This window comes from Hydra vulgaris, chromosome 01, assembly GCF_038396675.1.
Source record: "Hydra vulgaris chromosome 01, alternate assembly HydraT2T_AEP".
NCBI lineage: Eukaryota > Metazoa > Cnidaria > Hydrozoa > Anthoathecata > Hydridae > Hydra > Hydra vulgaris.
The window spans coordinates 68090001-68106981 of NC_088920.1; the positions used below are offsets into that span (position 1 = coordinate 68090001).

At 25.5% G+C, this 16981-nt stretch overlaps 1 protein-coding gene across 2 annotated transcripts in view; it reads right to left on the minus strand.

Annotated features, from left to right (window-relative positions):
* The window catches only part of LOC100203107 (dedicator of cytokinesis protein 9), an 88834-nt gene that overhangs the window by 23079 nt on the left and 48774 nt on the right, over positions 1 to 16981 (minus strand). For both annotated transcript variants that reach the window (XM_065789014.1, XM_065789015.1), the window contains exons 23-30: positions 10615 to 10759; positions 5879 to 5932; positions 2911 to 3029; positions 2653 to 2777; positions 1554 to 1598; positions 1289 to 1381; positions 1127 to 1183; positions 926 to 970 (exon numbers count right to left, since the gene is read on the minus strand). In XM_065789014.1, the coding sequence (XP_065645086.1) occupies positions 926 to 970; positions 1127 to 1183; positions 1289 to 1381; positions 1554 to 1598; positions 2653 to 2777; positions 2911 to 3029; positions 5879 to 5932; positions 10615 to 10759 (683 nt within the window). The remainder of the gene's footprint in view (positions 1 to 925; positions 971 to 1126; positions 1184 to 1288; positions 1382 to 1553; positions 1599 to 2652; positions 2778 to 2910; positions 3030 to 5878; positions 5933 to 10614; positions 10760 to 16981) is intronic.

A 16981-nucleotide genomic window follows, 5' to 3' on the forward strand; every position in this document is an offset into this window, starting at 1 on the left:
TGCCTCATTACTACTAATAAACCCTAAGCCGTAACAAAGGGCTCCAAATGTGGCCTCCGCAATGCACACCAAAAGTACAAACAGGGACACCATCCATGCGCAACATGGCACTGTTAATACTTTGATATTTTTCAGCTGTTGATGGAATCAGCCTCTCTGAGAGCTACCACAGAGTTCGGGAAACCTGACTACCAGCCGGCCTCAGAACCATAAAACTGAGTTTTAGAGCTGTACCCTCATAAGGAGATAATAGAATGAGTTGCCTAGTCATAAAAACAGTGACACAAGCAAACTCATGCATTGAGTCAAGAAGATCCAGCATTCAACATCCTAAACTGGAAACAATGTAATAAAAATACATCTGCGCCAGCCTAATAGATGAAGAAGGGGTGCGAGGCTGGTCAACAGATAGAATCTGTTTACCCCTTAAGTCTTTGCCTAGGAGGCCTTCTACAAGACAGTAGCTGGGTGCATTTAACATCTGCCCAAGATGAGTATTTTTATCGAGACACCATCTCTAGCCTTTACTCAACCAAGAGCCCCAAGGCAGGGGGTGTTTTAAATCGGAGTTGGCATCTCCTAGCCTTTGCCTAAAAAGGCGTATCCTACAAGGCAGCAGGACATGAAGCAGATTGTACTGGGTTACATGTTACCAGTAGCAGGATAACCTGATCTGACAATAAATCAGCACAAAATAAGTAAATAAATCAGCACAAAATAAGTAAATAATAATCAGCACAAAATAATCAGCACAAAATAATCAGCACAAAATAATCAGCACAAAATAATCAGCACAAAATAAGACAAAAAATCAGCACAAAATAAGTAAATAAACCTTTAACAGCTGCGTGAAATAAATATAACATAATAATAAAAAAATAATAATATTATGTAAAAAGCAAAACAAAATTTATGAGCAGGTTACCTGTGTACGAACACTTTCAATTTTTGAATTACACAAACATAAAATCTAAAAGAATGAGAAGTCATATAATTATGTTTATTATTCAAAGATAAGCTAAAATTAAAGCTTAAAGACTTAAAAGATTTAAAAAAAATATTAAAAAAAAAAACTCAAAATAAATAATTCATAAAACTAGAAAAAATTGGAAAAACAAAATGAAACCTCATAGCACAAAACACCACAAAGATTTGAACTTCCTTTAAACAATGATGTTGGAAACTAAATTAAGTAGAAATGATTATTATTCTAGCCATCATTCACAGCATTCAATTTTAATTCAAATCCTATATTAGCTCAAAATTTAAAACTAAATTTAAAAAATACTTTTTGAATAAAACTGCGAAGCGTGGCAAAGACATGTTTCATTATACTTTCAGATTGTGGGACACGAAGAAATGTCATCATAACATTGAATATCTAAAACAAATTTTCTTTTTTAAATAATTTTTTGAAACTTTAAATTATGTAAAAATTTCAACAATATTTTTAATATTATTTTATCTATAAAAAACAATTTTAAATAAAAACTTTTACGTCTAACTTTAAAAAGCAAAATAAAAACAGTAGCTTTTAAAAAATATTATTTTACCTGTTTCATTAAAATGTTGTCCCCTTCATCTTGCTCCAGGTGAAACTAATAAAACAATATATAATAAAATAATATACATAACATTTATGAAATATATGACATTTGATGTGTCACTTTACAACAATATGTCAGTTATTTGATGTGTCACTTTACAACAATATAACAGTTATTTGATGTGTCACTTTACAACAATAAGACAGTTATTTGATGTGTCACTTTACAACAGAACCAAGTAAAGTGATAAAAAAAAAAGTTATTCATATATGCAGAATAAAGTTTCTAAGCTTTTCAAAACTGCTATAGCATTTAAGAAAAGTTATTCAATTCAATATTTATAGACAGAAATTTTTTTCCTTCTTTGAGGTATATTTTCAAAAAATTGATTTAAAATCAGAAAAACACACTAATATTCTAAACTTTTTTTTTTATTAGTGCGTCAATAAAAGATAGTGCTCAATAAAAAATAGTGCGCCAATAAAAATTAGTGTGTCAATGAAGTGTTTTTTAAAATTCAAAACAATGAATTCATTATTTGTGGAAACATAAAAAAATAATATAACAATAGTGGGAAACATAATAAAATATTTATTATGAGTTTGCAAATAACATTGATAGAAAATAACAATATTTATAAATTTAGCTTTGTGGTTGAATGTCGTAAACACTAATAATGTATGATTTAATTAAAACACCTTAAATTAAAACATCTGTTTATGGTCGGAAATTATTTCCTAATTAAATAAATTTTCACAATAAAAATCTAAAGGCTATGTCCTTATTAATTATGCTAAAGTAAATAAATAAAAATAATAATAAACCCTCATTGCAACATGTTTTTTTTATTAAAAAAGATTCAATCAGTTAAAATATATTTAGTTACGAAAGAGTTTTTAATAAAATTACAGAACGAAACTTTTCCAAGATGTTAATATTTAAAAATTAAATGAAATCTTGTTTTTCATTTTTCATAATTTTTTTAATACTTGAACAAATTGTTATTAATATTAAAATTGTTTTTAACATTAAGACATAATTGCTAATTCCTTATATTAAAGAAAGAAAAAAGTGAAACTAAACTAAATTAAAAAAAAAAAATTACTTTAAAATGAGCACAAAACAACTCAAGCATATCTAAAACAACCAAAGAAACTTCCGCTGAAAGGTTGGTGTCCAAACTGTTTCGTGATATTTCAGAACTTGTGGTTATTTGAGAAACATTGCTAGCTAAATAGAGAAAAGGTTTTAAAAACTAAAACACTTTAAAGTTCTTAAATTAGTTAAAAATTTTTTTTTTATATTTAGTTGGTAAATGAGTTGTTACCTAAAGCATTTAAGTTAAAAACTAAAGAAAACTAACCACTACTGCTTGATCTCATATGATTTGCATGGTCTCGCATTATAGCAGAAGTGCGAAATGATTGCTTATTTATAGACGAATATTTATTTTCAAAAAACTGCTTTGCAATGTCTGAAGTACTAAATTTAAATTAAATTTTATTATAACATAATTAAATAGCATCATAATGACAATTATGTATTACATATAATAATAATAATAATAATATATATCCTATAATTGCTTAATTATAAAAATAAATCAAGTTTTATATTCATTTTTTAACATTTTTTTTCAAAAATTCAAAACACTGTTAAAAGTATTAAAGTGTTTAACTGATAAATAAAAATGATATTTTTTTGTTTATATACTTAAAAAAAAATTAATACATAATGATTTTTATAGCAACATTTTAATTGATGGTACCTGATGTCAATATTCTGATCCTTAGTTTTCTTTTTTCATTTCTCTTTGTTGGTAAAGAGAATTATATTTTGACATTTTCCTTAAGCTCTTGTTTTTTGATCAATTCCTAAATCGTGCGAGCTCCTTTAAGTCAACTGTTATAATAACTACATCAAGACTTCCAAATAAACCCAGCACACTCCAAATACAACTTCCAGTGTTTGGAAGTTAGTTTTAATCACTGTATTTTATCTATTAAATAGTTCAACATCTGGAACAAAAGACCTAAGTTTTACTTATAATTAAACTTGTAAGTATAACTTAGAAGTTCCATTGAACTTTTAACTTTTTATAACATCTTTTTTTATAACATCTTTTTTTATAACACCTTTATCAACTATTCAATGCTCATTTAGTAAAACTATTTTAGTTAAGAAATTTTAAATTATTTAAAAATGTGATTTCTGTAAATTTATAAAACCTATATTTTTGTTAAATATAAATTTAAGTTGTAAACATGTTTTTTGTGAATTTGTTAAAAGTTTTTTTTTAAACCTTAGCATAAAAGAAATAATTGATTTAATAATTATTAAACAACATATTAAATAACAAAAAACACAATAAAAAATAAAATTTAAATAAAAGATAAGTTTGTTCGTAATTGTAATCAATATTTTTATTAGTCAGACACAAGCTACCACACACAAAAAAAGATATTAAAAAAAAAAAAAAAATATATATATATATATATATATGTATAAATATTATAGAAAAAAAAAAAAAAAAAAAACAGTTTTCTTTAAGAAAAAAAAAAAGCTGAGTTATTGACAGAGCTTAAGCAATTAAAAAATTGATATATTTTTTTTAAATTAACTATTTTTCTCTGGCTTAGAATCAGTTGCTAAAACATTTATCATTATATTGTTTTGCAATTATGCCTTATTAAATTTACTTTTTACCTTATTAAATCTTTATTATACTTTATATCAATATGCTATACTATACTTTATATCTTTATGTCTTTTTATACTTTATACCTATATGCTTTATTATACTTTATATCTATATGTTTTATTATATTTTTTATATCTATATGCTTTATTATACTTTACATCTATATGTCTTATTACACTTTATATCTATATGCTTTACTATACTTTATACCTATATGTTTAATTATACTTTATATCAACATGCTTTATTATACTTTATATTTATATACTTTTTTAAAAAGAGTTTTAAAACTTTTAACTTTTATTTTAAATCATGTTGATAAAAAATAATGTTATACTTTAAAGTCAAAACAGTTTAAAGGTCTTTCTTGTTGAGACAACAAATAATTTTACAAGTTTAGCTAGTACATTTGTAAGAACATCGAGTAATACAGAATTTATGAGGGAAAACAAAATTATTTCTTGGTAATTTGTTTTTTCTTTAAAAAAAAACCTTTTGCTGTTTTAGTCAATAGTTTGTTTTTGGGTAGCATTTTGATAGTAATTCCTCTTTTTTCACAAAAGTTTTAAAAATCACTCAACTACATAACCATAGAAAAAAACAATACATTTTTAAACACATTGTCACAAATGTGGTGTCACAAGTGTGGTGAATTATCTGATCAATGCAATCCCCTTACTAACACACAGTTTGGTATTTGTAACCCAAACTATTGTTTGACAATTCTGTTGTAATATTATAAACCGTAAACGAGATAATAAATAATGGTAAACAGGTATAATATAATTCAAAGGTATAATATAAACAAGCATATATTAACTGGTTCAAAAGGATAATAATATAAAAAAAATTCTATTCAGAAAACTGTTTTTCTGCAAGAAAATTTAAAAAATGTTTTAAATTTTTTAGCAAAAAATAATTTAAAAAAAATTCCATTAATGTCTTCATATATACAAGTTATAAGAAGAATGGTGGCAAAAATCAATTAAATGTTAATTACATTTTAGATTATCATATATACTTTATTATTAAATTTCAGGGGTCAAAATAGATGCCTGACATCAGCGCCCCATGGACTTTTTTTGAAACTTATTACCCTTTGTTAATTTTTTCTGACAAAATAAAAAATAGTTGGTTGTCCCCCTTGCGTGGGTCTTAAAAATGTTTCCAGGATCCATTTGATATTTCATTACTTATTATTTCAGTCTTTAAATTATATCAATTTTATTGCCTCTAAGGTAAAAGTTATAATAATAAAATATACACAATAATCTAATATGATTATCATTTTTAGCTAATTTATGATTATCATATACATTTATGATTATCATATATATTTTATTATATATTATATTTACAGCCCTTTAGGCAACAATATAAAATTAAAAATTTGAATTTAAGGAAGTTTTGACTCTTTAGAAAGACATTTTTTTTTTATATCAGGTTTGTTTATTTCTATCTTTTTAAGATAGAAATAAACAAATCTGATATAAAAAAAAAAAAAACACATTGCATTTGCTTTGCATAATCTATATGTATTCTTTTTAAAGATATTTTAAACCTCTAATAAATAAAGTGCAACCTGTGCACAGACCAGAGAAACAATATTTTAAAATGTTTAATAACTTACTTTTTTTCTATGACCATCTTTTTACCACAATACTTGAATATACTCAAACAACATCTAAAATATAATTGAGCACATACATGTATATGTATTTGATATAAGTACATACATAAATATATACTTATTATATGTTTACATGTACACGCACATATATATACATATAAATATATATATATGTATATATATATATACATATATATATATTTATATATATATCTATATTTATATATATATATATATTTATAGTTGTATATATATTTATATATATATATTTGTAGTTGCATATATATATATATATATTTATAGTTGCATATATATATATATATATATATATATATATATATATATATATATATATATATATATAACACGAGGCTACTAAAAATTTGCACAAAAAAGAATTGCTTATAATTGTCATTCAAATTATATTATTACTTCACAACTGATCAAATAAGTAAGGATAGCAATAATATATCATCTTATAACTGAAAGTGTCCCATGATCAACAGCGTAGGGAATTTTAGTCTTAAGCGAGCAAAGAAGGTTTTCAAAGTATTTTGGACTGAAATCTCGCTACTTTTTTTTTGTTTTGTTGTTATTTAGGTGCCCCAAGAAGACCTAACAGTCTTGTCACAGAGCACCGCAGAAGTGCATTTAACCAGTTCGTGCCTCCTTCCTTACCGTGACACGAAAATATGTCCAAAGCTTGTTTCAAACCATGATCTCCTGCTTATAAAGCAAGCACTCTAACCACTGTGCCACAGTCGCTAAAAGTTGAATTCTCTTTTTCAGGTAGTTAAGATTTTTTGCTTTGAAATCATTGGAATAGACTCTCTGTTTTAGGTGAGCCCAAAATATCTCAATGGGCATTAATTGCGGTACATTTGGTGGATTATCATCCTTAGAAACATAGGTTATATTAAACTTCTTATAAGTTTCAACTGCAAGCTTTCCATAATGACAGCTTGCACCAGCAGGCCAAAATATATATTTTATATTTTTGTGATGCGAATTGATGAAGGGAACAAGTTTCTTTTCAATGCATTCTTGGGAATATACTTTTGCATCAATGGCATTATTCTTAATTGCAAAGAAAGGCTTTGATTTACCAAATCTGCTGATTGCTATCCATAATAAAACTTATGCTTGAAACTTTGAATTAAACCTATATTTAATATTATTTTCAATTTTATCTTTAGATTGACTATAAAATCCATCATTTCCTGGTGTGTTTTGGCAGCTCAATGTAAAATAGGACTCGACATCCATGATAATTTCAAACTCATTTGACGGTCAGAAAAAAGTTTTAAAAAATTTCTGAAATTCAAATAATTAAACAAAAACAGTCGTAGTTTTTGTTTAATTATTTGAATTTCAGAGCTTTCTGGTGCTTTCTTTCTTTTAAAATATTTAAGTACATACATATTAAAAATTTTATAAACATAACTTCTATGAATTCCATATTTAATGCAAGTTTTCTCTGGTAGACTCCAACTTTATTTTCAGCCTTGTTAATGAGTGAAGTTTTTCTTATGTCCATTTTGTATGGTTTTCTGCCGCTTCCCAACTTTCTTTTAAGGTCAATATTGTTGTCAACTCTTCTAATAATATTATAAATTGTTCGCCTTGCAACTTTCATTTGCATAAAATGATGTACTGCAAATGTTTTCCTTTTGTCTAGGTTATCTAAATAGAAGTTTTCAATAAGCTTTTGTTTGTCGCTTTCTTTAATTCTATCCATTTTACTTATATAATTTTAATTGCTAAAATCAGGTGAATATATTTAACTTTGAACTGCAGAAATATTCGAATTTGTTTGCGAGTTTTAAACGTTCAAATTTATATATAAATCAGTAAGTGTTTTAGTGACACATGTTTTATGTAAAATTATAATAAGTTATAAAAGATAAAAACAGCATCGTACTAACTAGTTTTCTTTTATGTGATATTTCTGTCTGATTTGTAAAGACCATCATCAAACATAAAAACACATTAATATAAATACTTTTTACGTCTAATAATGACTGTACAAATCAGACTGAAATATCAAATAAAAGTAAATTAGTATGCTGCTGTTTTTATGTTTTATAACTTATTGTAAATTAGTAGAAAATCACTTATCAAATTTATTTTATTTGAAATGAAAAAAATTTGATAAGTGATTTTCTACTAATTTATTATTGCTCTGTTTTTTTAAGAACATTGAGCACTCTATGTTTTAGAATACATTTAAATTATTCGTATATATAAATATACATTTTATTTTTTTGTTATTTCTTTTTATTTTTTTAATTAAGTTAGTGAAGTAAGCTGCTAGATTTATCTTATATATTATAGCTAGATATTATAGCCAAGATGTGAGCAAGCTAGAAAGAATATTCATTAACTTTAAAGGTAACTTTCATGATCAACAAGATCAAAATACTTTTGCAAAATCAAAGAATATTTCAAAAAGTGATTTATTATTATCTTATTACACAACTATATTATTATTTGCACAATTATATTATTATTAGACAATATATAGAGAGATTATCATTAGACTATTATCTATTATTTCCTCTCAGTATTATTATGAATAATTTATTTTAAATTGATTCATTTCAAGATGCATTCAAAGTTGCTAAAGTCATACTGATGTATCTGCCAACCTGACTGAATTTTCTGCAAACCTAATTTCTCGCCAATTATCTGTTTTTCTAACAGGAAAAAAAATTATGAGATAGTGAAAGAAGAAGTGTTTGTTATAGATACATCTTCAATTAGTGATAAAAAGCTGATAATCTTTTTTAAAGCTCACAGTGACATCCAAGGCTTGGGGTTGACAATAGTTATTGCTCTTAGCAGTTGGTAGATGTCTTGATCTAGATGTCTTGATCAGCTTGCAGTAACTTAATCTATACTCTCTTGGCAGAGAGTATAGATTAAGTTACTGCAAGCTGTTTGCATTCCATATAGTGAGTTAATTAAGGTTTCAATACTTTTTGAGGGGCCAGAGTGGTTTTGTAGAGATTAGGTGGAGGCTGACTAACTATTATGAGGTGATATGAAGGTGAATGAGTAGGTAAGAATGGCAAAAAAGATCAGCAGGGCAATCATTTAGATTTCATACAAGAATAATATGCGGCCAACTGTGCAGCTAGTTAATGCTGGTTTGATGAGTTGAGATAACAATATGATGCATCATGATGACAATATAATGTATCACAACACGCACTTTGGAAATAGTAGTATCATTGGAGCAGGCATTTTGGGTATACGCAAGCAATACTTCAACTTCTTGTTTAAGTACTAAGTTTGCTAGGCAGTCAGCCTTATTGGTTCCATTTTATTTTAATATTCTTTGTATAAAAATATAGTGCCAACTATGCAGTCTTAACATTTAGTGCTTATGTAAGTGTAATTATTATTGATTTGAGAAAGAATAATTTGCTTACAATTAGGCCTTTACCATATTTCAGTTAAACAAGTAAGTGGTGTAGATTGTTGGCAAGTGACTGGTGTAGGCAACTGAGTCAAAACCAGTTGCTTACCAATCAATTAGGTTGACATCTTAGGTAGTTGTTAACCTAATTAGTTGGTCTGGAGCAAGGATTGTAAAACACTGTTAATATTGATGATAGCTACATAGCGGATACCCCAAGAACCCATCGGAGTTATCAATTTGAAGTTGATCATACTGAAGCTCTATTTAAATAATTGAAACCATGATTTATTAATGGTTTACTTTAATAGTTCTGTTGAACAGTTTGTAATGACTAATGTGTATTGACATTTATATTAGTAAATTTTTTACATTATTCTTTATTATTTATATTAATATATTTGTAAGTAAAAAAACTACTTTTGTGTTTTAAAATTTTTTGTGTTTTAGCATAAGTGGCAATGTTTATCTGATGTTATTGGTGCTAAACCAATTAAAACACTAATAAACCCTTGTGAGGAGAATTTTATTACTTACCACTACACAAATTTAGTTTGTTCAAAACATTGATGATTTTTCTTTTCTTACACCTGGTATAATTTTATTTTTGTTTTACAAATAACTTTTTACTATATATACTTTATTTTTGATTTTAGTTATACTTATTTTATAATATCGTTCATTATTATTTAGTGAAGATATATAAATAATATGTGGCTGATGCATTTTGTCTGTTTTCAGCATTCATATATTTGTTTTAACTATGTTTTAATGATAAATTACGGGAATTTTTCTCTTTAAAAAAAACGGTTATTCATTCTGAATACCTGTTCATTTTTCTTGGTTTGTATTACTTCTTTTACAGAAACTTTTTTTTGTTTGATTTAGCATTTCATATTTTGCTGTTTTTATTGCTCAGTTCAAGCAATAAAGATTTCTTGCGTTGAGAATCACAAAGATATTTCAAATTATGAATAAATAATTCCTGATTAACATTTAAATAAATTAATAATTAATTCCTGTTATTGCTTTATTGATGATTCACTTTAATAGTTTTTTAATTGTTTGTTCAGATTACAATGAAATTGATTTAAGTAAACTTTTTAGAATTTTGTGTTTTAATATTTTAAAATATATATATTTTTTACCACATAAAACAAACTGTTTTTAATTGCTAGTTTTCTGTAAAATTATGAAACCATATGACATCAAAGAAGATAAGTATAACACCATATTAATAAAATTATAAAACCATATGGCAACATGCATTGCAGCTCAATACTGCTTTGATTTACAACATTTAACAAAAACTTACTCAAGAAGGTCAAAAAATCCAATAACTGCCATAAACTTTGCATAATTTTTTTCTTGTGAAGCATAGTATAGTGTAGCTGTTGGAAGCCAATGGCTTCTTTTTATAGTTGTTGTTAAAATGTCACGCCACCAGTCAACAATTATCACTACATTTTAAAAATAATAAGTAAATAAAAAGATATTTTATGATTATTAAATTACTATTAAAAGAGGACCCATTAAACAAGTCATGGGAGCTAGGTATGTCAAATAAAAAAAAAAAAATGAAAATGAGCAACATATTCTTAAAATAAACAAAATAATCATAAATTAAATAATCAACAAATTCATAACAAAAAAAATTATATATGGGAAAGTTTATGTGTGAGGATGATAATAAGAGAGTTTAGGTAAGTCTCCCTGTTAACTAATAAATCAATCAATGTAATTTAAATTTATGTGAATAATAACAATTTAAAAATTATTATAAGCACTAATATTAGATACTAATATTAGTGCTTATAATATTTAATATTAATATTAGATACTAATTTAGGCATTATCATTTTGCGTAGTGACTTTTATTTTAAAGTCACCGCGGAAAAGGACAAATGATCAAAAGATGGGTAAAGTGCGGGAAATAGGGTTAGGGGTTTATGGGCTTTAATATATATATTTCTGCACTTCTGCATTCTGTGTTTTATGTGTCCGACAAAATACATTAGCTATGCTACATAGCTGCATTAACTACCTAGTCAAAATTCTTATTACATTTATTAAATTTTGGTTGTGCTTTTTAAATTTAAATATTTTTTCAAAACTGAAAACAAGTACTAATACATGATCTGTTGATAAACAGCAATCCACACAATTGATACTAATACCCTACTCACATAAAATGCCATGAGCTGTTTTTAGTATCACTTTAAATACCAAAAATAATTTAATTTTAACTATGACACAATTCCTAGCAAAAAGATATCTACAAAAAGAGGAGAGTCATGACAAGTTAAATAAATTCAATTTCAAAATTTTTTCTTCATATTTCTAATCATTAACCAATAAAAATTATATATATATACCTATTGCATAATAATATATACCTATTGCACAAACTACGAATCATCAGCAGTTTGGATATTAATACCATTTTTAGTTTTGAAAAACTTTTTAAATAAAAAACCTCAACTAAAAATTAAATAAAAATTTTTAGTAGATAGTTAAACAATAGCAATTATGTTACAAATGTTTCAATTTTAAAGTATTTTTAACTTTTTTTTTTATTTTTATTTGAAAAATTATATACGATGCTATATAAGAAAACAAATTTTATTTTTAAAAATGTTTTTTTTTTAAAATAAACTTATGGTTCCTTATTTATTAATAATAAAACTTTTTATTATAAATAAATTTTTTTTATTAAAAGTTGTTTATTTAATAATAAACAACTTTTAGTTAAAAAAATATTATTTTTATAGAATGATCTGAATTTCAAAGAAATATTAAGTATATCATTTTTTTACATGTGGTTCTTTATTTTCTAGATAATTTATTCATATATTATTTATATATTATTAGAGAAAAACAAAAAATGAAAAGCTACAAAAAAAAAAAAAAATTTCTATTTTTAAAAAATGTAATTTTTTACTTGTGTACCCTTTTTAAAAAAATATATTTATATATATTTTGGTTTTTCAATATTTTTTATTAATTTAGGCCTTGATAGGAAGCCATTAATAATAATAACTTTGTTTTGACGATTTGACCATGGTTGTTAAAATGTTTTAGAATTTGAAAATTTCAAAAATACAGCACAAAAAAAAAAGCAATTGAAAAAAAAACAGTGAAAAAACCAACAGTAAAAAGTGAAAAAACAAAGATAAAAAAAACAACAGAAGTCTTTCTAAACACACGCCAGTTAACAATTTCTCATTTAAAAAAAAAAAAAAATATTCAAGTCTTTATCAATGCTTTGTTTAAACAACATCTCTTATTTGTTTTCTTTTTTTTAAAGATTGACATTTAACATAAAAAAAAATAATTATAAATAAAAAAATTATCTATATATAATACTCAATACTTTTGATAAAAAGTATAAGCAGTGAATTTAAGTTTCAATAATAAAAAAAATATATTAATAAAGTTATTTAATTGTAATGGAATTCAAAAACATTTGTTCCTTTTTTTCTAACAAAATTTTTTTATCTTTTTGAGTGTATTGACTTAAATGAAATTCTTTAAAGATTATCAGTCTAAAAAGGTGGTTGTTTAAAAAATCTAAATTTTTTTTTTCTAATTATAAAAAATACATACTCATAAACAACACACACTCTAATGGTTATAATTATTGGGCTAAAAATGTAGTCATGTTATAAATAACAAATAACTGGGGCATTAAATCTACATTACTTTCACGCTAAAGTTTAAATGTAAAATCTACTCCTCGGTAGCTTTGTATCTTCTGGACATCTGTCCACATTTGTGTAAAAGCTTACTAACTCTGATACAATGAGGCATTAAATTTCTTCTTTCTCTAAGGCTGAACGGGTTCAACTTGCATATCGGATAATCAGACTTTGTCTGAACATTTTCATTATAATTATAAAAAATACATACTAATATAATTTGTACAAAAATCATATACAACTTCCAGTTAATACTTTTAAAAAAAACTATCAGTAATTTGTTATTTTATTTAAAATCATTTCGCTAATATAAAAAACATTAGTAAAGATAATAGTTTCAATGTTATTTATTTCTAATGTATAAATATAATTTAAAATCTTTGTTTATTTAGCGTGTTTTTAAAATGTAAATAGCCATTATCCAATCGTCAAAACAAAGTTAATATTTGCATGGTCATATAATGGCCTGCGATCGCACACCTTTCTGTGAAGGCCTGAAACTATACCTGCTATGCAATATAGTTGGGCTTATTTAGAGTAACCACTCAAAAACTACAACCTTCATAAAGAGTTTATAAAGCAGTTTTTTTTTAACATGACATATAGCTTAAAGTTTATTGGATTGCTCTCAATACTACTGTCTAAACATTTCAATAGGTTTAAATCTACTGCTGAATAAGAAAATATTTTTCAGTTTTACAATCTTGCGTGTTTTGTTTTGTAATTAAAAAAAGCATTGATTTAAAAATTAAAAAATTTTTAAATCAAAACAAAAGAGTAAAAGCAAAAAAAAATTATAGTTGTAAAAACTTTTAAATAGTTTTCTTTAACTTTACATTTATTATACACAATCATTACTTATATGATTCTCAACTTAAACTCAAGACATTGGAACTTGTTTGTACATAACCCTATATAAATAGAATTTTTACATTTGCATAATTTTTAATGACATAATATTATTAATTTACATAAGTGACATATTTACATATAATATTATTAATTTATATAAGTTACATATTTACATATAATATTAATTTTTTATTCTTTATTATAAAAAAATAATTTTTTTTTTTTTCTTTTTCTTCTTTTATAGATGCCATCAGCTCAGTGTCAAAATACTATGATGTTACTATGATGTTACTAAAATACTATGATGTTACTATGGTGTTACTATGATCTTACTAAAATACTATGATGTTACTATGATCTTTTTTTTTTTTTTTTTAATTTTTATTTTTGTTATTCACTTCTGAGAAGGCGAGAAGGCCACTACAGATGAGGAGGCTACTTAATAGTGGTTATAACTCTCTCTCAACTCTATAACTCCGAAACACGAGCCTTGACAAACAAGGCTGCTGCACGGAGAAACAAGTTGAGCGCGGTACTACCAGGGACGTGGTGGGGATCGAACTCAGAACCTCTCGCTTATAAAGCGAATGCTTTACCACTACACCACTACCGCATTTTACTAAAATACTATGATGTCACTATGATCTTATTAAAATACTCTGATGTTACTATGATGTTACTAAAATACTATGATGTTACTATGATCTTACTAAAATACTCTGATGGTACTATGGTGTTACTATGATCTTACTAAAATACTATGATGTTACTATGATCTTACTAAAACTTTTTTTTTCTACATCATGTTCACCCTAGTATCACACCTTTCTTATGTGATAGTTCTAATCTTATTATGATCTCTCTAACGATATGTAAGTATTATTTGCAAAGAACATTTCCTCTAATTCATCTCTTAAATATAATGTAAAATATAAAAAACTACAAACTTCCTGTTATCTCAGAAAAACAGGGTAATCCATTGTTAGACATCCAAATCGCTCCTTTGCATAATTTATTTCACTCTTAAACTCTTCTACTTGGTCCAGATAATATTTCAATAACAATCATAAAAAAGTGTTTTTCAGAACTTTTTCAATACTTTTTAAACTGTTAGATAACTGAATCTTGTTTTCCTGCCTGCTGCAGAATGGCATCTGTGGTTCCAATATTTAAACTGGAGAACACTCTGACTCCATTAACTATTTTTCAATCAGTCTTTGAGTCTTTAACTAACAAATTTCTAATATTTCATCTTGAGCCTAGTAATTTACTCTCTGACAATCAATATAGATTTTGATCCAATTGTTCTACAGCTACACTTGTTCTAACAAAGTTACAACCTTACAGTTACAAAGTTACAATCCTGTTTTCTATATTAATGATCTTCCAAGAATCTTACATCTAAAATGGCTGACAACACAAATATTTTATTCCAGTCTTGACAAGAAAGTCATCACTTTTTTACCACGTAGAACTGGAAGCTAATCTTGAACTTTTTATTACCATGGAGCAAAGGTATCAAACAATAACTTCATATCCATTTTGTAAAGGTTTTGAAAGTTATAGTTTATTCCATAAATTACTTTTTAAACTGATCAAATTTTTGTAGAGATTCTCAAAATTATAACCTATGGTCTCTATGGAATAAAAAACTTGCATAACTCATCATATGTTATTAAAAACTTGTTGTAAAACTTGTTTATTCATCATATGCTATCAAGAAAATGTTGTAAAATTTGTTCACAGTAGTGATTAAAAATGCTCAACAGTTTTTTGAAGTAGTAATCTACTTAGACGCAAAATATATTGAGTCCCCAAATTTAAATGATAGCATTTACACTCATGGAACTTTAAAGGTTCACCATGTTAGAAGATTGAATCCAAATTCAATACTTAAACAGCACCTTTAAAAAATCATCACATGGGAAAAAAAGAATGGAGAAGCAAAAGGAAAAAAATAAAGTTATTGACAATGATGAAAAAAATCTATGAAATCTATGAAAACTTTTTCATTCCATGACATGTCTTTCCATGACTTTAATTGATTTGGAATAAAAAATTTTTTTTTAATATTTGCCAAGAACACTTTTATAAATTTAACTTAAAGGTTTTATACCTGGTTAAAGGATTTTTTTTTCTTGCTGTATCTCTATTAAGTTTAATAGAATTTAAACCCTAAGTAGAAAGTTTTTATGACCTTTCTATTGTTCCTTCAATGACACAAGTTTTGAAGGCCTATAACAGAAACTTTACAAATAATACAAACTCTACAAATAATGTCTTTAACCCTAATTACTATTGTTTTATAGGTAGTTTCTAAAACATTATCAAAACAATCTGCGCGTTTTAATTTTTTTTCTAATTTACAATTTCGTGTACCCATTTCCTTCCGTGACAAAAACATTACTTTTCAACCCTGCGCTTTACCCCTGACTTAGGCCTATTCTATACAGCAGTGAAAAAAGATTATTATTTTTGAATATTTCATTACAAATTATTATTATTTTTAAATATTTCATGAAATATTTCAACTAAACTACTGTACATACAAACTTTACAACATTAAAACAAAAATTGACAATGAAAAAGTGGGATACAAATACACTATTCATGAAAAAAATTGTAACAGGTTTTAAGATAAAATTGAATTAATATGCCAAAACCTGGTGACTGTGAATCATCAAATAATGGAAACACTTCAAAAATATTTTTTCAGAATGCAGAGAAGACTGAAATTCTCAATGTCAGTATTATAAAGGTGTCACATAGTGTACATTTTGGCTTTCTAATTGACTCCACTCTTTAGATAATATTAGTGCAAAATAGCTTAAAAGTATGCAAAACCCCCTGTAATTGCCACAAAATTTTAGTATGAAAAATACTCAACAGGGTAAAAATCTGATAAGTTTTTTAAATGTTATTACTTTTGCTTTCCTAATAATGTATTTAGCCCACTGTGTGATAGTTTCTTAACTTGTTTTGTCTCATGTCTTGTTAACTTACATGCAAGGATCATCTAGGTCACATTAAAAAAATCAGGAAAACATTTTACAAAAAAATAAAAAAAATAAAAAACTGAAAAAATCTGGTAAATTTTTCCCTCATTGTCTTAACTTCGCTAAAATGGCTTTG